At 50.4% G+C, this 27333-nt stretch overlaps 1 protein-coding gene across 3 annotated transcripts in view; it reads left to right on the top strand.

Moving 5' to 3' along the window:
* The window catches only part of MAPRE2 (microtubule associated protein RP/EB family member 2), a 123726-nt gene that overhangs the window by 48087 nt on the left and 48306 nt on the right, over nucleotides 1-27333 (top strand). For all 3 annotated transcript variants that reach the window (XM_079784598.1, XM_079784597.1, XM_079784596.1), the window contains one exon: nucleotides 21016-21143. In XM_079784598.1, coding sequence (XP_079640724.1) covers nucleotides 21023-21143 — 121 coding nt within the window. In that variant the 5' untranslated portion in view covers nucleotides 21016-21022. The remainder of the gene's footprint in view (nucleotides 1-21015; nucleotides 21144-27333) is intronic.

The following is a 27333-nucleotide window of genomic DNA, read 5'->3' as shown; positions in this document are numbered from 1 at the left end:
TGTTCCATTTCATAGAAGCTGTTGTAGCATGGCTCACTTTGATCAGAATGTGGGTTTCAGACCCTACTCCCCAAAACAGCGGCTGCAAACATGACAGATCTAGCCCCATGCGTCTCTGTTATGTATGTATGTGTATCATCTGGGTTTACTACTGTCCTAGGAGATTTTCACCACTAATGATTTTTGTCCTTAATATTTTTCTTGGTATTTGTAAAAAAACAAAAAACAAAAAACCCACAGGATTGCTTGATGCTTCAGTTCTGAGGTGCCCCGTGTTTGCACTTGTGTTCAGGTTCCTGGGTCCGAGCTCCGTTAAGGGGATGTCTTCGTGGTGCCTTCCTGAGGGGCTCACCCCTCCCCAGCGGCTGTCGCCTGGTGTGTCTGTTGCCCCAGAGCATTCTCTCAGAGGAGCAGGGGTTGGAGATGGTCCCTTGCATTTAGATGGTTGCTTTCTGCATTTACGGGGACCACTTGGAGCTGCAGTGAATAATCCCTTAGATTAACGGAGGGGGAAATGTTGGGCCTAATCTCCGTCTTCTGTTTGGTTTGGGGAATTCATTTGACAAGAACTTGAGAGTCTGCTCCTGGCAGCTCTGTGCTGGATGCCCCTGTGAGGACCTTGCGTTCCAGCAAAGTCAGACTCGGACGTCTTGTAACAGATACACCTTGTGCATATCTGGCCTGGTCTGAAAGCAAAGTGGTTTGCATTTCCTGAGCCCACAGTGACTCAAAGTAGAAGATGCCCCGGAGGCCAGCCGACTGCAGGAAGCCAGCGGGCACCGTGGGAGGCCGGGCGTTTTGGTGAAAGGGGGATAGGCTTTCCCATCAGGATTTTGCTCTGCCTGGCAAGCTGCAGGTTGGGCAGTAAGGTGGGAGCACTGGAAGGCAGGCAGGGTGGGAGCACTGGAAGGCAGGCAGGGTGGGCAGAGGTCGGGCATGGAAAGCCATCCAAAGTTCATTCATCAAAACCCAGCGCCATGTCAGCGGGCGTGTGTGTGCTGGGATTGATGTCCTGCTGTGAACTGAGAGTTAAATGGAAAATGGAGTTCCAGCAGGGCCCACCCTGCAGGCCCCAGGCGGACTAGAGCGTCCTTAATCCCCAGGAGAGAACTCTCTGGGACCCCGTGTAGGGATCAGGACTCGGTGGACAGATGTTCCCTGGCTCCGGGCTTCTGTCCCCGAGTGGCAGCAGCCACAGCGTCGCCCCAGAACAGGGCCGGCACGCGGGTCAGACGGCGGCGCCGCTCTTGCAGAAGCCCACTCCGTAGGCAGCAGCCTAACTTCAGGGGGTCGCTGGTCTGTACGCTTCCACTGCTGTAAGCATCCCCCACTCCAAACCGGGGTGCCTGGTACTTCATGGGGCAGGACCCCGCTGAGCCATTGAATTCCATGGGGTGTGCAGACAGGACTGAGGGCGCTGCCCGGGGGGCTGCTCGGGGCTCCGCGCCAGTTCTCGGCCAGCCGCGGTGACTGGCAGGCCCTGGAGGAGACTGGGAACCAGCCGCACTTGGATGGTATGGGTTTGTTTCCTTCTGAATTTTGTCGGTCTCACTTTAAGGGAAAAACGATTTGTCCCTCTCCTGTGAAAAGTACCTTTTCCCACAATGAACAGTGTTAGAATATGCATATATGTCAGCGTAGTGTCATATGCTAACACGAGGCTAGCTTTCAGCTACCAGCCACTGCCATGCCAACTTGGATGTGCCACGCTCACCCAGAATCTTAAGCAGCATTCATTCCAGCAGCTTTTCCTCGTAACACCCCACACACATCCCACGGGCAACACATGGGCCTGTTCCTTAGTTCCTTTTAAAATCGTGATTTTTATCTTGCTGTTCTGGCCCTTGGAATTTATATTATGTTGAGAGAATTCTTTCAAAATGGAAAGCTACAGTTCACCTAGGCAAAAACTAAAATTATACAACTATGGCCTTATAGCACGAACCAAAGAAATTTCTCCTGAATATGTTTTTTTTGTTAAATGCATTCCCAAAATGCTCGTTCGTTTTAATGAAAAGAATCATTAGTGAGGTAAGATTAAACAGTCTTATAGGTTCCCAAGAAATCATTTCTTAGTAGGTTACTAAAAAAAATTTAAAAAATACTTGTGTATTTTCAGGGTCAACTCTCCCCAGGCTAATTGGGATTTTACCCACTGAAACCAGCGCAGCCGCTTGTGCTTAAAGCATTCCTTTGCTTTTTCTAAATGTGGTCAATATCGACATAGGATGGTCACGTTGATGATGGTGTGCTTGGGCGATTTATCCTGAATTCAGTCTTCCTGTTATCTCTGGACCTCATTTGGTTTGGGCCCGGTAAAATGTGCCAAAATCCAGATCTGGGCCAGGACTTGGGACAGAGAGGGATGGGCCAGAGGTGTGCGAGAGCAGCGTCGCTGCTGTGACCCGCCCCGTGTGCGTCGGTGGGAGTCTGTGGAACGCGTGGTGCCGCCCAGAGTGCGTCCTGCGTCTCCGGCCAGGGTGTGTGGCTGCCTGAGCCTGAACCCTGACGTGCTCTTCCCGTGAGGCACACCTCGGTTTATTCCTGTGAGCCGGTCTTACTTTCTCTGGAAGGCATACTTGTTTTTGTTTTCTCTCAAAGACATTTATCTTTTTGTTCCTGAGAGTCGGCCTACCTTGGCAAGACCCTGAGAGGGAATTGGTCAAAAATGCCAGAGGCCGTGACACCTCGGGGTGGCGTTCCTATGTTCACTCCACTTCGGTTATAAACAGTAGAGCCTTCATTTAAGAGCGCGATTCCCTGCAAGGTTTGCATTTGGTGCTCAGCAAATCGGGGGGAAGTGAAGCTACTAGAATGGGCTCCCCACCCCCACCCCCACTTCCTTTTTATCATTTTAGAATGCCAAAGCATGTCTTCAGATTGCTCACAATAAACAATTTCCAATTCCCACTCTCTAAATAATTCCACGGTTATTGTTATATTGAAATTTAAGCCAAAAAAATCCGGCCGACTCTTCCTCTGTCCTTTTAGCAAACTTGAGTTCCTTCGATCTGCTGAACTCCACCCCGGGCTGGGAGTACAAAGGTGAACGCGGCTCAGCCCCGCCTTGAAAAGCCTCTGGCGTCCCGGCCCCCGGGTGGGCGAGGAGGGAGGACCCTGAGGCCGGAGATGCTCCCCTCTGACCCCGGTGAAGTCATTGGTGATTGTTGTGCTGATCGCTCGCAGAGGCAGCGTGATCACGCCTGTGATTGTCACACGCTCTCCAAACGGAGCGTGAGAGTAAAGCCTGTGCTGACTGTGGGTGCTGGGCCCTGTGCTCTGTGTGATGTTCTAATGCAGCCTGCAGGCACAGCGCCGAGCCTCCTGGAGCGGCCTGTGTGGGGGAAGGTTACTCCTCCCTGGCCTGGAGTCACTGGAGGACGGTGAAAAGGCTTCTCTCTCCTGCGCTGCACTAACTTTTATGTAGAAAGTGAGGAAAAGGAGCGTAAACCCTCAGGAGATCCCGGGAGGAAGTGTAAGGATAGACACGAGTAACTGGGACCTGGACAGGTGGGTCCTGTGTGTTTTTTAATAGAGTTTTACCTGCAGAAATCTATTGGGAAGCATCTCAAGATATCCGTGGGCTTACTGAAGTCACGTGGACGATGTTTAACATGTAAAATCTGCTTAATGCAGGTCCCAGTCCTCATTACAGCTGGCTCGCACATCACAAATGCAGTGCCGCTGTGGCATCTGCCCCCTGAGCTCCCACGCCGCGCCCATGGTCCATCCTGGCTTCCCGTGGGCCGGAGGGCCGCGGCCTGCCGCCTGCGGGTCTGGATGTGTCCAGCCGCTCCGGATGCTCCGTGCGTCCTGCACTAACTGCACAGCAGCCCTCTGTGACGGTTCTCTTTCCACATCCTCTTTGAATGTTTCTTTTCTCACCTTTTGAGCTTCTGCTGTGTGTCAGGTACCGTGTGAGGCCCTAAAACAGTGAGATCTCCCGATGTCAGCCACCCCACTGCGGTCCTCTGCCCCCCCCCCCCCAAATCCTAGCTTAACCAACTCCCACCTCACGGACAACACTGAGCAATAACTGGCCTTCGTGACCCCTGCGACCTTGCTGGTGTGACAGCCCCTCACCCACCAGTCTGAGTCCCCATGGAGACCGACCACGTAAGAGTCCCCCAAAGGAGGGCTTTGAATACAGGATCCCAGCTATAGGGACCTGCTCACCACCGATAACCAGCCGATCCCAGCTATAGGGACCTGCTCACCACCGATAACCAGCCGATCCCAGCTATAGGGACCTGCTCACCACCCATAACCAGCCGATCCCAGCTATAGGGACCTGCTCACCACCGATAACCGGCTGTGAAATGGAAAGCTTGCGGGGCTGTGAGCTGAGGTCTCTGCTAGAGGAGGAGGGAGTGGAAGAGGGGGTGACGGGTGGGTGCAGCGGGGGGGGGGGGAGGGGGGGCCCCAGCACAGGGTGAGGGTTTCTTGGGGTGGATGTGCCAGCCCCTGACTCCTCCCCCCACCCCATCCCCTCTTTCTGTTCCTGGGGGCAGAGTAATTCTGTCCCTGCAACCGTGTTCTCAGGAGGGAGGAGAAAGATGAGTCATCAGCCCCCGGGGAGGGGGCTGACGGCCGGAGGGATGGAGACCTGTAAGTCTTTCCAAATCCCCGAGTGAGGCCAGCAGCACACAGTAAATGGAAAGGCAGGTCTGGTGTTTGGGAAGCCAGTGTTTCTCTCCCTGGAATTTCTGACTGTCATACCACCTTGAAGGCGTCAGCAGGAATAGCAGCGAGCACGCTCGCAGCCTGTGGCATGGCTGTGTCACTGCTACCCCAACTCCAGTTCAGAACTGGGTCTGGACTGAAAAGTTGGCTGGGCTCTCAGCTCCCCTCTGTCCCTGCCCCACATCCAGACCAGTGGGTCCTCCAAGGCCCCGCTTACTCTGGGAGAGGCGGTGCGGTGAGTGGCCGAGCTGGGCTCTGGCTGGAGGCCTTTCTGTCCCAGCTGCATCCCTCTCTCACTGTGTGATCGAGGGTGAAATTTCCAGCCTCTCCAAGCCTCATTCTCTTAATGTGCAAATGGCAGTCATAGCATCCACATCACAGAGTTCTTAATGAGGACTTAAATGAGATACGGAATATAAAGGATGCCAAGCAGTGACTGGTAGAACTAAGTGCTTTCCAAATATTAGCTATGCTGTAGCTTGTAGTCTTAACACCTACTCTTTTACCCTGTCTTTATTTTACTCTATGACCTTGGTGTCCTCAGTACCTGGTACAACACCTGGGCGCAGAGCAGATGTTCACTAAAAGTCCAAATTGAACGTGGGGAAAAATTCAGACATTACGCTGTAGTCTTTTCCACTCTTATCAACTTTATTAAGAATTAATTTACATAAACAAATTGTATCTGTTTAGAGTGTATGATTCAGTGGGTCTTGGCAGTGTATGTACCCTTAAAGCCGTCACCCCCAAGATTCCTGATACCCGTTGGAGTTCATATCGCCTCTGTCCACGTTACCAGGCAACCACTCCTCTGCTTTCTGTCACCGTAGTCTAGGTCAGTGATGGCGAACCTGTGACACGCGTGTCAGCACTGACACGCATAGCCATTTCTGATGACACGCGGCCGCTGAGGCAGCCGCATGCCGAGGATGAAACATTTGCTGCTCCTGAGGATGGAACATTTGCGAAATAATGTTTTTTTCCTCAAAGTGACACACTACCCGAGTTATGCTCAGTTTTTTGGCGAAGTTTGACACACCAAGCTCAAAAGGTTGCCCATCACTGCTCTAGATTCTGTTTACGTTAATGGGATCGTACAGATTGTCCTCTCTCGTGTCTGACTTCCTTTACTCAGCGTGATGATTTTGAGATTCCAGAGTGGGTTTATCAGCGGTTCAGCACTCTGTATTGCTGAGTAGTATTCCATTGTATGGCTATACCGTATTTTACCATTCACCAGTTGATAAACATTTAGCTTGTTTCCAGTCCTTAGCAATTATAAGTCTATGAATATTCACGTACATGTCCTTGTGGTAACATATGTTTTCATGTCTCTGGGGTAAATACCTAGGAGTAGAATAATTGGGTCATATACATGGCGTTGAATATATAATATCATATACCAGCTATACTTAAATAATTGTCCAAACAGTTGTCCAAAGCGGCTGTACCATGTCACATTCCTCCCAGCAGAATGTGAGAATTCTGGTTGTTTCACATCCGTGGCAGCACTTGGTGTTGTCTGTCTTCCACTGTGGCCATCCTGTGGATGTAAAGCAGTATCTCACTGAGATTTTAATTAGCATTTTCCTGATGGCTAATAATGTTGGGTATGTTTTCATGTGCTCATTGACCTGTTTGGTGTCTCTAGTGAAGTGTCTATTCACATCTCTTGCCCATTTTAAAAAATTAGGCGGTTTATCTCACAGTTTAAAATACGTATATTCTGGATACTATAATGCAGTGTTGACTTAACCTAACTGGAACATAAACCCCTCAGGAGAAAGGGTCGTTGCTTCTGCCTGGTCTTTGTCCACAATGCCCTTTCTAGCAATTAGGTCCAGCTTCCGGCAAATATGTATAAGATGATTATATTAAAAATAGCAAAGTAATGACAGGATCATTATTTTAGCTCAGGAAAAAAACAACAACACTAAGCCCACTTTAAAAGTTTGATATGAAAGTTAAATTTAGGAGCTAGGTTTTCTATGGGGTCTTGTTAGATAAGAGACATTTTTTATTTCTGTGGAGAAGAGCCCTGTAATAATCTATACTAATAAAAGGGCAATATGCAAATTGGTCAGGATGCCCTCACAGTAACGACCGAACAGCAGGCTGTGGGGGGCAACCAGACTGGCAGGGGGGTTAGTGAGGGACGACCAAACAACTGAACAGCAGGCTGCGTGGGGCGACCAGGCTGGCAGAGGGGGCAGTTAGGGGCGACCAGGACAGCAGGGGGGGCAGTTAGGGGTGATCAGGCTGGCGGGGGGGGGGGGCAGTTAGGGGCGATCAGGCAGGCAGGCAGGTGAGCAGTTAGGAGCCAGCAGTCCCGGATTGTAAGAGGGATCCCGGATTGGAGAGGGTGCAGGCTGGGCTGAGGGAACCCCCCTCCTCACCCGCCCCCCGTGCCGGGGCATGAATTTCGTGCACTGGGCCTCTAGTGTAAATATACTTTTCTTTGTAGTGAGTGTCCCCTTAACGCTATATCAGATTTTCCACTGTTAAATTTTGAGGGAAATGTGTGGAGAAATGCTTTCTTTTTAAAAGCAGCAAGAAACCACTTCCATGCTTTATAAACTTGCCCTGATAATTAAAGCATTAGATTCTCTCTTTTTTTTTTTTCATTCTGAGGCAAACATCCCCCACCCCTTCCTTGCTCCACCCTCATTCCATCGGATGTGACAGTCTTGTTGTTGCCACTTGACTCCTGACTTGGCTAATCCCCTGAGGAGAAACTGCCTTCAGTGAAGTTTGGAAACTGGGAAGCAAAAGCCCAGTCAAGTCTTGCATTTACCTGGAAGGATCTGCTGAGGGAATGTGTGATTTCCAGAGGGTGGGAATGCGTGGCTTCCAGAACGTTTTCAGCTAAAAGCCGAATTTCTTAGCCGTGTATGTTTCAAAATCCAAAGAGATTATAAAAAATAAGGTCACTTATGATTTCACAAATGCCCTGGGCCTACCAGTAGGTTTTGTGAGTGTAACTTATTTCATCTCTCATCTATGTTATCGCAAAACCTTCGGGCCAGATTTCAGATGAGTTACTGCTTCCACGGTGGTAAGCATCTCTAGCTTTCTGCCTTCTGGTTGGGACTGAGCAGGTCACGGCCACTCAAGCATCAGTTGAGAGTGTTGTTTTTGCTTTAATTGAGGTTGTTCCATGAAAGGAAGCCAAATACTATTAGACAGGACATCCTGTGATTCCCTTGGTTTACGATGGCCAAGGACATGACTAAAAAAAAAAAAAAAAAAAAAAAGATAATTGCTTGCTTCCTTTCCTGGTAACAAGGGGGCCCAGAACCAATGATGTCCATTTGGCTTTAAGGACTCTAATTAGCAAACAATCTAAACCTCCCCGCAAAATCACCTGGAGCATTATAGGACATGGAAAAATGTCCATCTTTTTATGTGATGGACATGGTTAGCATGATTCGGCCATGGTTAGCATGTAAGTGACCGATGGCTCTGTTATTTTGAAATAATAATTAACTGAAAAAGAGGAGAAATGATGGAACTAGTAGTTCTTGGAAGCAAACATCTGTATATATAAAAGCCCAGGGACCAGAATGAAGGAATAACCAGAATGACCAGAACGCCTGGTGGCTGTGACGCACACTACAGCAGCCAGCCAGCCTGATATGGGCCCTCGATCGGGGATGGGGCTGGCCAGCCAACTGCCCGGCCCCTCCCCGCTGCCAGCCCGGCCCAGTGGGCCTCCATCGGGGCCGGCCGGCCAGACCCCGCCGGTGCACAAATTCGTGCACCAGGCCTCTAGCGTTCACATATAATTCTGGAATCGTGCATATTATGGTATACCTACACAGTGAAATGTGGTGCATCTATTCCACATGAAGAAGATAGGAAAGATATTCACAACGTGTGAAGAAAAGCAAGCTCAGTACTGAAGTGTGTGTGTGTTGTGTTGGTTTCCTAGGGCTGCCGTAACAAATGATTACAAACTCGGTGGTTGGAAATGTGCTCTCACAGCTTTGGAGGCTAGGAATCTGAAATGAAGTGGTTGGCAGGGCTGTGCTCCTCGGGTTGGGGAGGAGCAGGGAGAGGTGCCATTCTTAGCTTCTTTCTACTTCTGTTGGCTCCATTCCGCCCTTGGCTTATGGCTCCATCACTGCAATCTCTCCCGGTATCTCATGTCATCTCCCTGTGTCTCTCTGTGTCTCCACGGGCCTTTTTAAAGGACATAATCATTGGGCTTAGGGCCCTCATCCAGTATGGCCTCATTTTATTTTATTTTTTATTTTAATTTTTTTTTTTGGGGGGGGGGGCTTTCCAAGTTTAAGGACACAGGACAGTATGGCCTGATTTTAACTAATTGCATCTCCAAAGACCCCAGTTCCTAATAAAAGCACATTCTGAGGTTTCAGGTAGACATGAAATCTGGGGGGACACTATTGAACACTGTGTGGGTGTAAACCCATTATTATATATAAGTATGTGTGCATAAAATTCATACACCGATACCCTGCCCTCACATACACACATAAAAAAGTCTTTAATTTTATGTTTATTTTCTCCTTTTTCTATAGTGGATATGTACTGTATTTTATATAAAAACTTTTTTAAAAAATAAGAAGTAGCATTTTTACATTTTCCTTAAGAAAACCCACACAGCAGTTTTTACTAGCATTCTACCTTGAGCTTACTTTCTTTGCCTCGTCAGACTATTCTGAGATATTCTGTCCTTAATTTAAAATAAGAATCCTTAGTAGCATAGATATATACACATAAAACTATATATAATGAGTCACTTTTTACAGTATCTTCTATTATTCTTAATATATTAATTACAACAATAGCTAAATTTGAAATACAGTAAAATAGGTCTTGAGACATCAGGTCAACCAATATAATGCCAAGTCTTTGGTTTAAGTTTGGGAGCCAAAGAAAAGTTACAATTATACTCAACTGCGGAATTAAAATCCAGTTTTTAAAAGTTTTAAAGTCTCTAAGTCAGATTAATTCTAGGAACCTAGATACAAGGTACTGGGATAGGATGCTGAGGCACTTCACCAAATTTTATCAAATTGGCTCAAATGCTTAGTGATTTTTTAACACAAATGTCTACTCTAGAGCCAGCTTCATCCACTCACCCTTCTGAAGACTTTGTCTGTAGTAACATCTCTAGTTATTTAGTCAAGTCGTTTATAAGGTCTTTCCCTTAATTGTCTGTGAATGCTCACTAGTCAGCGGTTCTTTTTCTGTCTGTAAGTATCCCACGTTTAACAAAACATTATAAATTCAGTAGAGACCACAGTCCCCCACCGATGTTCAACTACAGGAGTGCATCTATTACATCGTCCTTTGCTCCTGTCAGTCCTCATTCCGTAGAAGGGCAGAATCAAAGGAGGTTTCCCTTAAGAAACTTCTAGCCTTCCACTCTTTCCCAGACCCAAGGGTCTTCCCATGTGCCTGCCCCTCTGTTATTTGTGCACCTGATTCCGTTTGCGCACGGCTCAACTCTTACCTACTTTTCACTCGAATGCTCAGTTTTTGCACTTCCCTTTGAGAAGCACAGTGTTATTACACTGATGCTAGAAACGTTTTAACTTTTGACCTATTACAAGGCAGTAGATCAGATAACAGAGAGGTCCTGCAGGTGTGTGTGAGTGTGTGTGTGTGTCTGTGTGTGTGTCTGTGTGTGTCTGTCTGTGTGTGTCTCTGTGTGTGTGTCTGTGTGTGTCTGTCTGTGTGTGTCTCTGTGTGTGTGTGTCTGTGTGTGTGTGTGTGTGTCTGTGTGTCTGTGTGTGTGTGTGTCTGTGTGTGTCTGTGTGTGTGTGTGTGAGAGGGAGAGAGAGATATTTTTGTCAGGGGCTGTTGAGTACTTCTGATGCAAAAGTCTATCAGTCCCTTCTTTATGTTCCAGTAAATAAATGGTAGGTGAGCCTATTAATTTAAGAAAAAAACAAACACCCTCTTGTTCTAATCCGCCAATTTACAACTGGTGTGCCGCAAGAATTTTTAAACATGCAATACCTGACTACCTAGCCAGGGCACTGACCTCTTTTCCCTGAGATTGCCCAATAAAAAACAACAACAGCCGTCCGTGTGAATGAATCAAACTTATACTTTTTTTTTTTTTTTTGGTCAGATCGGCAAAATAAATATTGTTTTTGGCGTGCTGCAGAATTGTAGTAATTAGTTTATGCGTTCCACGAGATGAAGAAGGAAATGCAAGGAAGACAGGACTGGTGTCTCCCAAACTAGAGGAGCAGGGAAGTGGGGTGGGGGAAGGAAGGATGGACTGCGCTGTGGGGTGCAGTGAGGAAAGCAGGGAGGCGGGGAGGCGGGGTCCCCTCTCTGGCTGACACGAGTCATCGCAGCTGGGAAGGAAGTTCTGGGGACAGTGGCCTGGGGACTGGGGGTGGAACAGTCTCCTGGTTTGGAGAGCAGGCCCCACTGCCACACTGATCTGGCTGAGCGTGACTAACCTCAGCCAGAGCTACACCCCAAGTTTCCATTTCCTGCTCTCGTGTGCAGCCGTCCGTCCTGTGTGCAATTTGCGGGCTGCTCTCTGGGGTTGGGGTGCCCTTTGAGGGAGAAGCTGATCGGTACCTTGTCAACTAGAGCTCATATCTAAGAAGTTGGGTGCTAACTGTTACTGTTCGACACTGGCCGTGTTGGTTTTGTGTCAGCCGGCTGTGGGAAGAATTAGGAGTGGATGGCACCAGCAGGGCTGGGCATTTGGGTGTACGTTACCCACTTTGGAGTCGAATTCACTGGAGCAAATGCTAACACTGGCCTGTGCTTTCCTCGTCCTTTTGGGCTTAGTTTTATGGGTACTTTCCATGTCCATTCAGAACGCTCTCCGGGTTTAAAAGTGGGTTTTACCGTAACGCACGGGCAGAACTTGGGGCAGGCCCGGTCTCTGAGAGGGAGAGTCCAGGGGTGTGTTTTTTAAAGAAAGAGGTTTTTCTAAACACACAGTCAAGACACCCACCTGAAGTCTTCCATTGGTATTGAGAAAGCTTATAAGCCGTAATGAACATGATCCCTGTCCATTTTGACTAAAGTACCTCAATAAGCAAATTGAGAGACTTAAGTCCAAAGTATGCACCGCCTGGAAATGGGAAATGGGGCGATTCCTCAAATATTAGCATGGCGTCTGTGTTACAGCTGGCAGGTTTTTGGGCGAAAAATCATTCCCAGCAATAAATGGAGTAAGTAGTCCCCCACATCTCTACATCCAGGGTCTTCGGGGGAACTTGTGTTTTAAAGTGAGAATATAAAATAGCCCGTGGTGGGAATGAAAAGGGGAAATGCTTGTATGAAGACACAGTTGTGTGCTCATTTGGAGTTCCCCCCCCCACACACACACACACACACTTTCATGATGTAGCACAGACCGAGGGCAGACGAGGACTTGGTGCCGAGCACGAACCCTGGAATCAGCCCTAGGTCCACAGGCCAGCTCTTCACTTCATAACTGTGACTGGACAGGCGTCCCTGTGTCCTCCTACATCACGACATAACGGCTGTCGGGTCACATCGCGTGGTTGTGAAGACTAAGGGAGAAAAGGCCTGAAGGAGAGGAGATGCCCAGGTCACCAGCCGGCTGAGGGGGCTCCGGAACGAGAGCCGATGCCCCCGACTCCCAGCTCAGTGCCCTCAGGACGCTGAGAGGCAGCCGGTGAGTCTGTGTGTCAGTGTTGGAGACGTGAAGAGGGGCACATTCCTCCACCTTTTTGGGGGGGGGAGGGGGAGCATGGAGACAAAGTCTTCTAATCCACTCACCCTCCATTTATCCTCCTCCGAACCCTCTCACATAGCTCTAGAGACATACCAGTATGTTGGCAATTACATGCATGGCGTGACTTCAGGAACCCTGTGTACTTCCCCTCCCCACGAAACGCTTCCCCGCGTGCGCTCATTCGGCGTCTATCATTGAGCCCACGGCCGTGCCGGGCCAGGCCCTGCCCGGGGACAGGAGATGCAGCAGGAAGCGAAGCGTGCTCTGCCCTCACAGCTAGGCGAGGGCGGGAGGTAGCAGACAGGCGGCAAACCAGCCAGGGGACCACAGGCGTGTTGGTATCACCAGGGGGTGCGGGGGGAGGCACCTCCGAGGGGGCAGGGCGCGCTGGCGGAGGAGTTGGCCTGTGAGCCCAGCCCGGGGCCCGAGGCGCAGCCCGGCAGCCCGGCGTGCCCAGCGCTGGGAGCGGCCCTCCCCTGCCCCAGGCCCGGAGCCGATTATCCCTCGGGATGAACCTCCAAGCCCTCATCCCTTCATTTGCTTCTTTATAAGGAGGAGGTTTAGAAAAGGTAGACAACGGGAGATGCCAGGTACCCGAGGCGGAGCCAGCGCCGCCCAGGGCCCAGAACCGCCCAAACCAGGAGGTGGGCGCTCCAGCACGTCGCCCCCACGAGCGTGGCCTCGGTGGCTGTTCACTGGGCGGCCACACTCCGCTGTGTGCTGCGCCCAGGTCTGCGCTGCTGACCCCACAGCCGAGTGTGCGCACTGGTCCCGGCAGCGACACTCGTGCCCGGAGAGGCTGGCCCGGGATAGGGGGGGCGGGGGGGGGCATGGCCTGCCTGGAAGTGGCTCGGGGTCATGGGAGAGAGCTAAGGTCGGTGAGAGGGACCAGGGCCAAGGAGGCTGGGGAAGTAAACAGCGGCATATGGTCAGGAAGGAGGAGATGTCCTGGGAGCCGGGGGCCGGGGGGGGGGGGGGGGGGAACCACGCAGGGTTGGTGCCCGAGGAGACCGGCCAAGCCTGTGGCATGGGAACGCGCTCGGGTGGTTGGAATTATTTTTGGAGCGTGGACACCGGGCCCCCGCCGCTCGGAGCAGATGGCCACTCGGGCGGCCGCTCGGTCTGACCTGCTGCGTTGCTGACACGTGAAGGAGCGCAGGCCCACTCTGTGCGTGTCTGCCTGTTGGCGGCCGGAGCCCCGGACCCTTGTCACAGGAAGCGAGTGTCATTCAGATCCACGAGCGTTGTGGATGCCACAAAGAACTTCTTCCGAATTCCACAGTGTCTTCATTCCTCAGAGAACAGCCACGTCCATCCGGGGCCAGAGCTGTTGGTTTGTTGGTTCGGAGTTTAAAACCCCAAACCTACGGGTGATGTTCGGAAAGTCGCCTTTGGGGTGCGTTCGCTTACAGAGGGCGGGTGGTGACGGTGAGGAGTCTCCGGGTCGGCACCGAGCCGTCAAAGCTGTTGGCGTGGAGGGAGGTTCTCGGGCCAGTTATGGAAGGGGTCTCTTTCAGGCCGTGGGAGAAAGCGGCTTCCATCACACTCGATTTTTAGAAATACAGTGCTGGGGATATTGATGCTATGCAAGGAGGAGCTTCCAAGGGTGGGCGCCCTGAAAAAGACGGACTCTCTGCTCATCCTCTCGGGGGCAGGTGTGTGCTGGAGTCAGGGTTCCTGGGTGTCAGGCGGGAGTGGAGGCCTGGGCCTGTTCAGGTGCCGTCCGTAAGCAGGAGCGATAACGGGGAGCAGACTAATGACTGGGAGGGTAGGCCGCCCCGAAGAGCCGGGGACACAGCAGGCAGCGCTGATAATTGACGTTTCATCCAGTGTTTCTCAAAGCCCCTTGGTGTTCAAGTTCGTTGCGTTGGTATCCTGCACTAGATCTAAATTGGGAATAGCCTGATTTTGAGCAAAAAGTAGTACTAGTTCCATATCTGTGTTTTAATAAAATGCACGTGTTTCCTAACCACCGGCATGTCTGACGTTGGCCGCCCCGTCTGAGGTCAGTTCTGCCCTCAGACCTCTGCCCCGGAGGCCCTCCTCGCTGGCTGCTCTCCCTGGAGGGCAGCCTGGAGGGCAGCCTGGAGGAGTGGTCGTGCATTGTCTGTCTAATCCCCTAACAGTCACAGGGCCTGTGCAAACAGAACAGACGCACCTCCGGCCCGGTGGCCCGAGTCAGCAAACGACCTCTTCACTCCCCGTCCCAGCTTAGAGCCCATGCGTGCGTCAGTAGCCCCCAAGTTCAGCGGAAGCCTTATCCCCACGTTTAGATGGAACTCGGGTCAGTTTCTGTAAGGTCTCTCCAGGGCGATTTCCTCTGCCAAGGTTTGTCTTTCCAGGATGCCCTCTTCGCTTCTCTCCATCCTGATCTCCCTCCTCAGTCTCCCTGCCCCCACACCCCAGGTCACCCATGAAGAGGAAGTGCTGAAGCGAGGATTACCGCAGATAGCCTGTCCTGGTGGCACGTTTAAACCCCACCCTCACGGTACTGAATCTAGAGCAGGAACTACGCGCGGCCGAGAGCAGGGACGCTTCTGTTCAGGGGACACGTTGGCAGGCCACTCCCCAGGGATGCCAGTTCTTGACGAGCACAGCCACTGGGGGTCACAGCAGCCTTTCGTTAGGTCGGAGTCCGGGGGGCACTCAGGCGGGATCTGGTTGTGCTGCTACAAGGCCCTCGGAGGGAAACTCGCACATTCACGTGACCGCTGTGGTCTGATCCCCCCCCCCCCCCACACACACACACCCTCAGACTGAAGACACACATTCCAGTGCAGAGTGGCCTTTGAAAACAACTTTGGGGGTTCCTGCCTTTGGCCCAGTGTGATCTATGGGTATAAATGTAAATTGATTTCTTCAGAATAAAATAAAACAGGTTGTTTTAGAAATACATCACTTGTAAGAGAAGGAAATAATATATCAATGATTAGCTAAATCTCTTTTTAAACTCTTCCTCATAATATTTGTGAATACTTAGAAGTGTTTGCAAAATGGCTATGTCTGTTAGAATGACAAAATTCTGAGCAAAAAGCTGTGTTTACGAGGGTGTTCGAATCATGCATTTCCCCTTGCCTGGTATAGAGCAGCAGGCCAGCCTTGAGTGTCCTAAAGCCTTTAATCAGAGGTCGCCCTGGGAGATGGGCCTTCCAGGTGAGTCCTACCGGAACCAGCTGTGAATTCGGTAAAGAAGTGGCCTCTGAGGCTCCTCACGGGGACCTCTGACACCGGTCGGCAGGACAGGCTTCCTGGGCAGCGCGGGGACCTTTGAACCTGGCCGGGAAACAGTTTGGGTGGTAGATTACCGTAAGGGTTTCGGAGTTTGTGTGCCGAGCTCCAGAAAGGAAGTCTCCAGGGAGAGAAATGCCGTTCCTCTTTGTGCCGCGTTCCCAGGCTGTCGTCGTTTTTGTGAAAGGCGGCTCGCTCCCCGCGGTGCTGGGGGACACGCTGAACATAGGATGGTTACAGGAGAGAAGACGGTCACCCGAATGGGCGTAGTTTCAGTGTGGGGTGTGTGAGCGAGCACGCCCGCGTGGAGAAGGTGGGATTTTCCGTGTTTCATGTTGAAGGTGAAATGTCGGGGCATGTGGGTTCCGCTAGGGAGGGCCTAAGAAAGGCTACGCCAGGCAGGAGGCTTCTGCAGGCTCAGCTTCACCCGGGTGCGGGGAAATTAACCCAACGGCGCTCCTGCAGACGGGAGGCCACCTCGCGGGGCTGTTCTTCTGCAGGTGGTCATGTCTAAACTTGGGAAGCCTGCAGACTCACATGTTAGTTGTGAAAAACAATCAAAATCAGAATAAGCTCCACAGGCCTCATTCCCAGAATTGTTTCTCGAGCCCCCCTCCTTCCGTCCACACCCCAAAGCAAGGCCAGAGCCGCCGGCCCGGGCCCCCTGGCCTGCTGAGACCTTCCCGAAAAATCCGTTTTCCTCCAAAAGGAATGAGCAGAGTGTGAAGGGAGGAAATGAGGAAACATGGCCTCCTCCCCACCAGACACACACACACACACACCACACACATCCTACACACACACACAACACATAACACATACACAGAGATATACACATACACCACACACACCCCCAACACACCACACACACACATACACACACACCCAATATAACACCCAACACACACACAGGCTACACATACACACACACACACCACACACCCAGCACAACACACACACAGATATACACATACACACAGAGTACACATACTAGTACTCACACCACACACACGTACACAGAGACATATACCACACATACTACACATACATACACAGACTACACAGACAACATACTACACACGTAGAGACATACACACACACTACACATAGACACACACCACACACACTGCACGCACACGCGGCTGGGATCTCTTAGTAAGGCTGGGGTGAGGCCGAGAGGCATGAATTACAAAAGAAATACTTGCATGTAATGCCGCATACAGCGCTAGCTGTGACATTTACGTATTTGTCAAACCCTGAGGAGCCGCTCCTCCGGAATCATTCATGAGCGTCGGCAAACCCGCTCTCGGCCAGCATTGCCGCGTGTTTGTTTGGGGCCGGGGCTGGTGAGCATGGCACTCAGCTCTCCGTTCCCGCAGTCCAGGGCTTGCCCAGCCTTCGTCCGGGCTTTGCTCAGCAGGTTCGCTCAGGCCTGTCGCCCAGCACCCCTGTTCCTGGGCCACATGCGGTGTCTCACCAGCGGCGAGTGGCTGCTGCGCCGCCTGGCCTGGCCCTGCCCCGGGCCCGCCGAGGGCTGACACCGGCGATGGCGGGGCCTCAGGCCCAGGCCGCTCTCTCAGCCAGGGGGTCCCTGGCCACAGACAGGCCCAGCAGTGCCTGCGCCTGCGGGGGGTGGAGGGGTTTTTGTTTTCCTGTGTGTGTTTTCTCCCTCCTGTTTGCCAAAATAAAATAAAATAAATATATAGTGCCAGTTTTCGGAGCAATGCATTAAGATTCCCTGTGGAGTGAAATGTCAGTGCCGGTTCAAATACAGCGGCCCCGGGCTGTGGTGCCAGGAAGCAGTCCCGTTGCCACTGCCGTGCCATCGTCCTGACCAGCCCTAGCGCGTGTGGCCTGGTTAGGAGTCTGCCGGAGCGGCGGACGGTAGGCCAGGGCTTCGACCTCCTTTTCCCGCAGGGCCGGCACCGAGAGAAAGGGTCAGGTCCCGGGGGCCAGACGGAGGTGCGTCTAAGAATACACCTGTTCCGGGTAAAAGGCGGCCGAGGACCCCAACGGAGCACAGACCTGCCTGGTGCCCGGGCCCTTCGTCCTCGACGTGTGACATCACTCACCTTCTTCACCATTTCTCTCTCTTGGCCGAATTGTTGGAAATTGCTCAAGGTCAAGAAGTGGAACACGCTGAATCATGGTAACGCTTACCTTCGGCCGCACTGGGCACCACGTTTGTCAGGAAATCACACGGTTCCTGCCCCGCTTCCCTCACAGAATTTTTTCGAGGATCAAAATGGGAGCATGGACTCCCTTCAACTCAGAAATGACAGAGAAACTCCTTGTCGTCCACACGACAGGCCTGAAGAATCAGCAGGGCGGGCACTCTGGCCTGCACCCGGTCAGATAGGCTGGCACCAGGAAAGGCTCAGAAGACCGCGGGGTGGTAGGGGGCGTCCACGGAAGAGCGGAGACTGGGAGGTGCGCTCTCGCCGGCCCTGGTGTCGTATGGGACACGTGTGACTGTCCTTCTCTGAGCCGTCTGGCCGCCTGGAGGGCTGAGGTCTGACTGTGCGGGAGTCCCACCCGCAGAGAAGGTGGGAGCTGAAGGAACTGAGGAAAGGTGGGGGGGGGGGGGACCCCGTCTGCGGAGAGGGAGGAACCAGGGCTCACCCACATCCCAAGGCGCTGCCCGTGGGGTGGGGCGCTCAGCTCACAAAGGGTGTGAGCGGCAACCACACAGGGAGGGGACTTTGGGATTATTTGGGCGACATTTAGAGGAGAAAGATCCTAAGACTGTTTTAATCAGCATGGATGTGCCGAGACGTTAAGCATATCGATTCCATCGCTAGTCATTGGAAATAGGTGTGGGCATCTATTTAATGTGCCGTTCTGTTTTAGAAAATTCTCCTGTTCGCCCTTCCTCGCGGGCTGTTCTCCACCCTGGCCTTCCCGCTGGTCCCTCGGCACACGGTTGCTTTTCCTGCGGGGTTTCTGGGCCGCGGCTGCGCCGGTCGGGGGCGGGAGGACATGGTGGAGGTGAGTGCTGAGCCTAGTACTGCCATCCAGTAAAAAGGGCTCCGAGTTTTTCTCAAGCAAAAGCAGATGCTGTGCGGTGTGCACGGTCCTCTGCACGAGCCCTGAAGGCACCGGGCTGGGCTGGGCGCCTGTTTGCCGGGGAAGGACTGCGGTCCCGGGTGAGGAGCGGACGTCATCGGGAAGGACCGGAGGAGAGGGTGGCTCACGGACAGCGCCTGCAGCACAGGGCCTGCTGCCTCGCTCTCCTGATTTCTGAAAAGCCAGCGTGACTCCCCCCCCCCCCCACCCCCCCCCCCGCCCTTCGTGCACTCCTTCTCTTAGGGACCCACACAGCACCTGCACTCACTGGTAGATGGCTTTAACTGTCTGAAACGGAGATCGGCGTCTCTCCTGCATTGTGTTCGGTTCTGTCTTTACGTCATCTAGGGCAGTAGTCGGCAAACTGCAGCTCGCAAGCCACAGGCGGCTCTTTGGCCCCTTGAGTGTGGCTCTTCCACAAAATACCACGGCCTGGGCGAGTCTATTTTGAAGAAGTGGCGTTAGAAGAAGTTTAAGTTTAAAAAATTTGGCTCTCAGAAGAAATTTCAATCGTTGTACTGTTGATATTTGGCTCTGTTGACTAACGAGTTTGCCGACCACTGATCTAGAGTAAAGTTTCACCCCAGTTTGGCCTGTTGCCATCCAGCACAGTCTGGGCCCTGGAGCCTCCTCCTCTGTCGTGGATACGGGCCGTGGATACGTAGCCTGGGAATGCAGCGCGGGAGCTCTCAGCTCGGCCTGAGAATCAGCCCTCAGGAAGCATACCAGGGCCGGAAGGATGCCAGGATGGGGAAATCACAGCAAACATCCCAAATACTTTAAATTTAGAATTATTTGTCTTTTAAGGGTTTATGTAATTGACACAGTGGATTAAAATTTTAAATGGGTGTTACAGGCAGTGGTTTTGTTTAATAGGTGATAGGCTAAAGAAAACAGTGGACGTTATTAACCAACAAATGAACAGCCTTCGATACTGTGGTGGAAAAGCAGGATTTGGTCCCGTTATCCGAGTGCCAGCGGTGTGAGTGTCTCCAGGGGAAGAGAATTGAGAGAGGAGGGTGCTTTTAAGGATGGGTGGATGGATATTCACTTATTTTTAGTAAAAAAAGAATGCCGAACACAGTTTCATAAATCTGTAGATTTTCATGTAAAAACCTATAAAACTATAGGGTTTTTTCTGTCATATATAGTCATGCTTAAAAATATTACTTATCTCTGACTCGCATGTACAGTAAAAGGGATAAGGAACCTTTAGGGAGATGACTGGTTTGGGGTCCCAGGCTGGAAGTGTAGTGAGAGTCTGGATCACGGTGTCGTACCAGAAAGCAAGGACGTTACCAAGGACTTCCAGGGCCTTGCCAGAACAACTCGGAGCCAGCCCGGCACCCCTCCACGAGCTGTGTCAGTAGAGAGAGACACTGCCGTGGTCAGCAGCACACCAAATACGTTTAGGTCCATGAGTTCATTATTACTCCAACGATAAAACCCCATGTGTTATCTTTGGAAAATAGTAGGGAACTGCCTCTTTATTTTGAAACTTGGTAAATTAAGGAAAAGTACCTGGCATCTCTTCTGCCTTTCTTATCTGATTGGTACCTCAGGGAGAACTGTCTCTTTATAGGTTATTCCAGCTAGGAGGACAAAAATAAATAGTCGACTATCACTTTGCAGTCTCTAAAGAATTGTTAGGTGCCACCCATGGCTAACGAATCACAGGAGCCAGCCTGACATACTGTGCCTCCTGCTGGAGGCTCAGACACGGCGTGATCTTGTCCCCCACCCCCCCACCCCTCAGTTAGAACTTGAGTCAGATCAACCTTTAGATCCAAGCGCCTGTGTATAGAACACAAGGGTCACGATCGCATTGTAAGGTATAAAAATGTGGAGCAACTATATTGTACACCTGAAACTAATATAATATTGTACACCAACACTACTTAAAATTATTTAAGAATTAAAAAAATACAGGGGACAGAGGAATGTGTTAAATCACACCAATGGGATGCAGTGAGCAAAATCCAGATTATGGAAACTCTACGAGACAACCAGCCCAGTTCCTTCGACAATAAAAATATTGCAAGGGAAATATTAGAAATGGAGACGAAACCTATAAATAATGGGAACCTAAAGTGGCAAATGTGTAGATGAGAAAGAGAAAAGGAAGGGCTCAGCCAGATTAGGGCTTAAAAAATTTGGCTCTCCAAAGAAATTTCAATCGTTGTACTGTTGATATTTGGCTCTGTTGACTAAGGAGTTTGCCGACCACTGCCCTAGAGTTCTGCCTGGGGCGCCCACCGTGAACGGCTGGATGTCCTGCTTCTGAGTTATTTTTTTCCTCGTAGGCCAATAAACGTGTTTGTTTGTTTGTTTTCTAGTTGGGGAATGGCGGTCAATGTGTATTCTACCTCGATAACCCAGGAGACTATGAGCAGACATGACATCATCGCATGGGTCAATGACATAGTGTCTTTAAACTACACAAAGGTGGAACAGCTCTGCTCAGGTAAGACCTCTTCTCCGTGTTCACCTCACGGTTCACTGTCGTGCGGATGTGATCTCAGGAACCACAGCTGACATCTTCGGGCAGGAGAAGCATGTCAGCGTTGACCTGTAACTAAGGGGAGGACTCGGGTCTGCCTGAGGGGTGTATGGAGGGCCGGCCCTCGAGCATCGGGGAGCTCAAGCCGCCCCGATGCAGCACTGGCTGGGCTCGCCGGCTCTGTGCGGCCTCTGCCTGGTCCTCCGGCCTCCCCTGCCCTCCCCTGCCCCCACCCCCCACGCTTCTCGTGCCAAAGTACAGATTGGGTCTTGCAGCTCTCTTGTCCCTAAAGACCTCAGGGCTCCGCGTGGTCCTCCCCACGGGGTAAGATTCAACCTCTCCCCGCGGCTGAGCAGGTCCTTCCTGTTCTGGCTGCAGCCCATCTGCTGGTTTCGCTGCACATCTCTCCCTGCGCCCCAGCCCGCCCCACACTGTTCCCCAAGACTCTCCCTTCTGCATCCCGGAGCCCTTCCACGCGCCCTTTGCGAGGTCTTTCCTCTTCCTGTCCCTCGCATTTTAACGTCTGCTGGTCATCGCGCCCTCTGTGGAGGGCCCCTGAGACACGGCACCTGCAGAGTAAAACGCCGCGTGGCATCTCTCTGAACTTCAGATCGCCCCTCGGTCAGGTCTTCGTTGTGCTGCTCTTGCTGTGCATTCTGGAGCTCTCGCACATTTTATTTTTAATTTGCTCCCCCAAAACCCACACGACTAAAGCAGGTTCCTCTGTTCTGAGCAGCCCCTTTGCTGATCGCACATACCGCTTTGTATTGCAGTGACTGCGTATCTTGCCCACAGAGCCGGAGGTACGTCCATGCGGATGAGGGGGATGGGGCTGGCTATCAGAAAAAGAGGCGCCGGACAGAAGAGGGCGAGGAAAAGAGGCCGAAACTGGTTTGGCTCAGTGGATAGAGCGTCGGTCTGGTCAAGGGCATGTGCCTTGGTTGCGGGCGCATCCCCGGTGGGGGGGTGTGCAGGAGGCAGCTGGTCGATGTTTCTCTCTCATCGATGTTTCTAGCTCTCTGTCCCTCTCCCTTCCCCTCTGTGAAAAATCAATAAAATATATTTAAAAAAAGAGAGAGAGAAAATCCCCAGTCACGGTTCTTAAGTTAAAAGAACCCGCGAGGAGCTTCCTGTGCCCATCAGTGGGGAGGTTTGGCTAGCGAATGAGCGCAAATCAGAGGCGTGTTTTTTTTAGATAAATAAAATTTTATGAGTAATATACATAATTTCTCTGCAGATCTTTCCAATTTCTCAAGCCAGATTCACCACCATTGTAAGCGGCATCTGTGAAGGGCGCTGAGGCAGGATCTGCCTTCTGCAGCCGCTCCAGCCACGCGGCCGTCGCTGCGGCTTGGGGAACCCCGTGGGAACACTTTGATCGCCGCTAAGTGGATAGTTTCCCTTGGGATGGTGCACTGGCTAGCAGGTTACAAGGTAGATGGTTCTGAGAATAGAGTTTAGATTGAGAGATACCTTTCTGCTCTGAAACATGTTTTTGCTGGGAAAAAAAAAAAGTTGTTTTAGGCAATAGTTTCTTTAAAGTCTAACCTTCAAAGTGTAAAAGTTATGCATGTAGGCCCTCCTGGGAGCTGCCTGAAAATGCAGATTCTTAAGCTCCTTGACCTTCCACCTCAGTATCTCTGGGTGTGAAGCCCACAATCTGCATCAGAACAAGCCCCCCACCCCGACCTCACCCCCACCCCCGTGCTGTGTGCTGCTGCCGGGAGCTCCGAGTGCATTTCTGAGAAAACCCAAACCACTGAGACTGTAGTTAAGTTATCTGGAGCCCGACCTGGCCAGTGTCCTCATTCATAATTCAGTCTGTGACTTTCCTCTTGTCTTCAGCGGTGGCGTTTAGCGGGAGAGTGCTATCTCTCTATTTACTTATTTATGAGTTTATTTATTTATGCCTCTCATTGTTCTGGAAGACATTTAAGGCAGCCAGGACAGTGCTGTTAGGATGAAAACAAAACCAAATTCTGTCGACCTAAGTGATTTACCCTCGTTATACTTCCGAATAGTCACATTTCTGGGGTAATATATTTCCCTCAACCTTTATTTTCATTCCTCTATTATTTTTTTAATCTTTATTGTTGAAAGCATTACGTATGTCCCCCTTCCCGCGCCCCCCCCCCCACTGACCCTTCTAGCCTGGCCCCACCCTCCGCCCCAGGCCCTCACCACCCCACTGTCTGTGCCCATGGGTTATGCATATAAGCATACAAGTTCTTTGGTTGCTCTCTTCCCACCCACCGCCACCTTCCGTCTGAGATTCGACAGGTCTGTTCCATTTTAACTCCTTGCCATGAAATGTGACTGTATTTTAGTATGCCGTGGGAAAGCACACAGGATAGCTTCACACATTGAGACTGACTTCTTTCCTTGTTCCATACCGTTGTTTCCTACTCTCTTTCTGAAGACTTAGCTCTAATTCTGGCAGCCCCCTTGGTGGTTTTCTGTTTGCATTATTTCCTATTTCGTTTTTCATTTCCAGCTAAGAGATCTCCCTCCAGCTAATATTAAAACTAACTCAGCTTTTCTCTAGCTCATAAAAAGCTGACCTAATGTGTTCACATTTGCATTCCATTTTCTTCAGAACGTCCTGCCTTTATAATAAATAACATCCCATATGTTTTTAATGTGAGCATTTAAAAAACTCTTTAAAGGGGAAATGGTGTGAGAAGGTAGGACACTTGGAAATACGTTGCAGTAAATTGTAAAACAGTGACGCATTCTTAGCTCCTGTTATTTTATCCCAAGGATAGAATCTTATGAAAACTTTCTTTGAACGTTGAATCTGGATCAGATAATCATATATGTATTTGGTTTGCATTCAACTTTATGTCTTGTGAAAAGCAAGTTCAAGCAAAAAACAAACACACAAACAAGCTGTATAAATGGAGAGAGATTATCAGTGGAAGTGAGTACCACACGGTATACGGCTCACCTGAATCTGTTTTGAAAAGTAGTAATATTTTTGGTGGAATGGGGGGCCTAAGCCACGTAAAATATCAGATTGGCTCTGCATAAAAATATTTCATGTTTTACTTGAATTGTTTATAAAATGTATAGGGCTGTTGGAAAGGTGAGATGTTCTGTTTGACTTTGGTATCAGCCCGAACCAATTTGCTGGGTATTTTGTAAAGTATTCAAGAGGGAGAAAGGGCAGCTCGGTTCTGAAAACCCCTAAAGCGGCTTTAGCAAGAGACCGGTCTTTGGAGATGATAGACAAGGTGGGGGCAGTACGGCAGGAAGCGCCAAAGGGAGGGGGAGGGGGCGTGTGCGGGGAGCAGAAGAGACATACAACTCCCTGTTCCCTCCACCCCTCACCCCGGCCCTAACCAGCTTTTGGTCCACGGCTGGTCACTGCCAGCGCTTGGCCAGCCGAGCACCTGACCATCGACCCCCCCACTTCCACAGGCGGGTGCAGACCACCCTCCCTCTGTGCCCCCCCTCCCCACCCTCCCCCCACAGGCCCAGCAAACAACTGACTTCCCTCTCACTGCCTGGTTAGCAGCTCAGTTACTGTCCTGAGCATTTTAGTATTTTAATACAATGTCATTTGAATTAAACCATTTTTAGATGGAAAGTTAGGTGTGTTGTTTGTTGTTGTTTTTTTACTGTCTTTAAAAAAAATAAAAAGGAAAAAGATCAGGATTTAATTCAGTTTCAACTTGTGCTTCTCCTAATTGTTTCAAGCTTTGCCTTGGGTCCAATTTCTGGTCTTTTCTTCTTCCAGAAAATCTTCTGAACCTGCTGGTCATACTGTGGTCATTGTAGTCACATGGACCGTTGTGGGTCCCGGGGGGGGCCGGGCTGCACAGCCACGCCCAGGACCTGCAGGGCCGGTGCCCTGGGCCAGAGGGCTTGCTCCGTGGCCACCTTTGATGGCGTCTGGGCTTGTTAAGTAGGTTGATCCCATCCCGTGTGCTGTCCGCTGTGCCTCCTTCCTTCTGTCTGCAGAGACCTGTCAGGGGGCAGGTTAGCGATGAAATCAGCTCGGGGCTAAATTTAGTAGCCCTTCTCTCCTTGGCTCTCGGGCTGAAACCAAGTAAGGCTATTTCATCAGCATCTGTAGCTCAGGAGCTCGCCTACTTGGCTTTACAAAGTCACAGACTGTTTGCTGCAAGAAAGTTAAGTCACCTTGGATTGTGTTACTATTGTTGGAGACGTGACTGTATTGTAATGCAATGTCACTTGTTTGTGATGTATTATGTAGAGAGATTTTTGTTTTGTTTTTTGTGTTAAGTTTTGGGCTGATAGCAAAAGGGAGTGGTCAGGGGGGGAGGGAGAGGTCACTTGCTGCAGTGGCTCCATGAGGGGGCTGCTTCCAAGGGGGGTTATTTTTTGAGCAGAATGTAGAATACAGCAACTTTTCCTCCTAAAATTACTTATTTACATATGTCTTGATGCTCTGTTGCTAAAAATAAACTGATATTTTTGTTTTTATTGGGGTTTTTTTGTTTTGTTTTGTTTTTTTACTGCATTTTGTAATACCATTGGGAAAAAGCGTGTATGCGTGCAAGCTCACTTGTCAAACTGCCCTGTACGTTTTTTTACACACGTATGGATGACATAGCTTTGCAAGCAGTCACATCTTTATTGTCCACACAATCGTATTCAGTTGTGATAATCAGTAAGTTTTATTTAACACACATATCTTGGCGCCCTCTTTGAGCGAGGCCTTGGGGACTGATGAGTGAGACTGGTCCCTGTCCTCTGAGAGCTCACTGCCCCAGGGCACTTCTGACTAAAGGCTCCAGACCACCCTGTGGGAAGCGCTGTTTTGCAAGAACTTTGAGCTCGTGGAGGAGGGCGGGGGTGGGAACCCAGGGAGCCGAGGAAAAGGCCTTCGTTGGGATTCTCTGGTAGTGGCTGGGAGCTGCCTGAGGACTTAGAATGGCCACGGTGTGGGGAACACCTCAGAAACCCCTCCCTCTTGAGGGAGGTGGGGTGGCGGTGCTCAGGATAGCCTGTGCTGTATTAGGTACAGCCCGTAAATGCCCGAAGCGTGTCGTCTTCTCCAGGAGTTCCTGATGGCCTCATCGTATGAGTATGTGAACATGGTTTTCACTCTGTTTGGAGCAACTATGCATACATGTGGGATCTTCTCAGGAAACTATAGAATTTCTCGTTTCTTTGGGGGGAATGCCACAAATGTGGGCACATTATTAGAAACCTAAAACTAATCCTTGTCTTTGAGAATTCTCAGTAAGATCACAAAAATTTGATAATTGTAGGAATTTGTACAAAGCACTACTCTTAGTTAAATCCTAGACTTTCATCTCTTATTATTTTACCTTAACTGGGAAAATTCTCAGTCTTTAGGGTTCTTGGTAAGTATGTTGCTAATTTACAAACTATCATTCAATTCGTTGGGGCCGGAGTTTTGTGGGGGTTTTTTTCTTCTACTCGGCTCCAGTAAGGCTCTGCTGAGTTTTACCTGCTCCAAAACCATGGATGTTCGTGGTTGTGAGTCGAGAGATGAGAACTGTTTTGCCCCATGAGCAGGTAGGTCATGAAAACAAGTAGAGGGCGGGTACGTGAGGAGGTGGTACTGATGAGAGTGTAGGGCTTAGGACAGTGAGTAGCTCCGAAGCCCAGCATCCACTCCTTCAGCTTTACTGCCTGGAACCCCAACTCCGTGGCCCCAGGAATCCCTGCGAGGCGTGTGGGGAGCAGGGCTGGAGCCTTAGGGTACAGTGTGTTTCAGACTCGCTCGTCATTCATAGTTCTAATTTCAGGAGCCTTAGAGTCCCTTCTCTCCTGATGTTGTCTTTGTTTTATAAGATGCTTACTTTTAAAGCAAATGATATTTTTTTGAAGTCATTCACCAAGATACATAAAAACCAGTATCATAACAAGAAAAAAATGTATGTTTCAACATAGTGTAAGTTATTTTGATTTTTCTAAAGATGTCGGTTACTTTACATGATGGATATGTTCCCATTAAAACATTATTTTGCATTTGTGTTGCTATTTTTCTTTCCCTTTTCTCCTTTTCAGTTTTAAATCCTCTAGAGACTGTAACGGGAGGCGTGTAAAAGCGGGGAGAACAGTCCTTTCCTTTTATAAATGAATTTGTGATTACTTACGCACCTCCTCTGTTTATCTGGGGGAGGCTTAAGGGCTGGAGAACCCTCGAATGCTTTTC

The sequence above is a fragment of the Cnephaeus nilssonii genome (assembly GCF_951640355.1).
Source record: "Cnephaeus nilssonii genome assembly, chromosome: 11".
Lineage (NCBI taxonomy): Eukaryota > Metazoa > Chordata > Mammalia > Chiroptera > Vespertilionidae > Cnephaeus > Cnephaeus nilssonii.
Note: the sequence above shows the minus strand (reverse complement) of the source record. Positions and strands in the feature narration are given on the sequence as shown.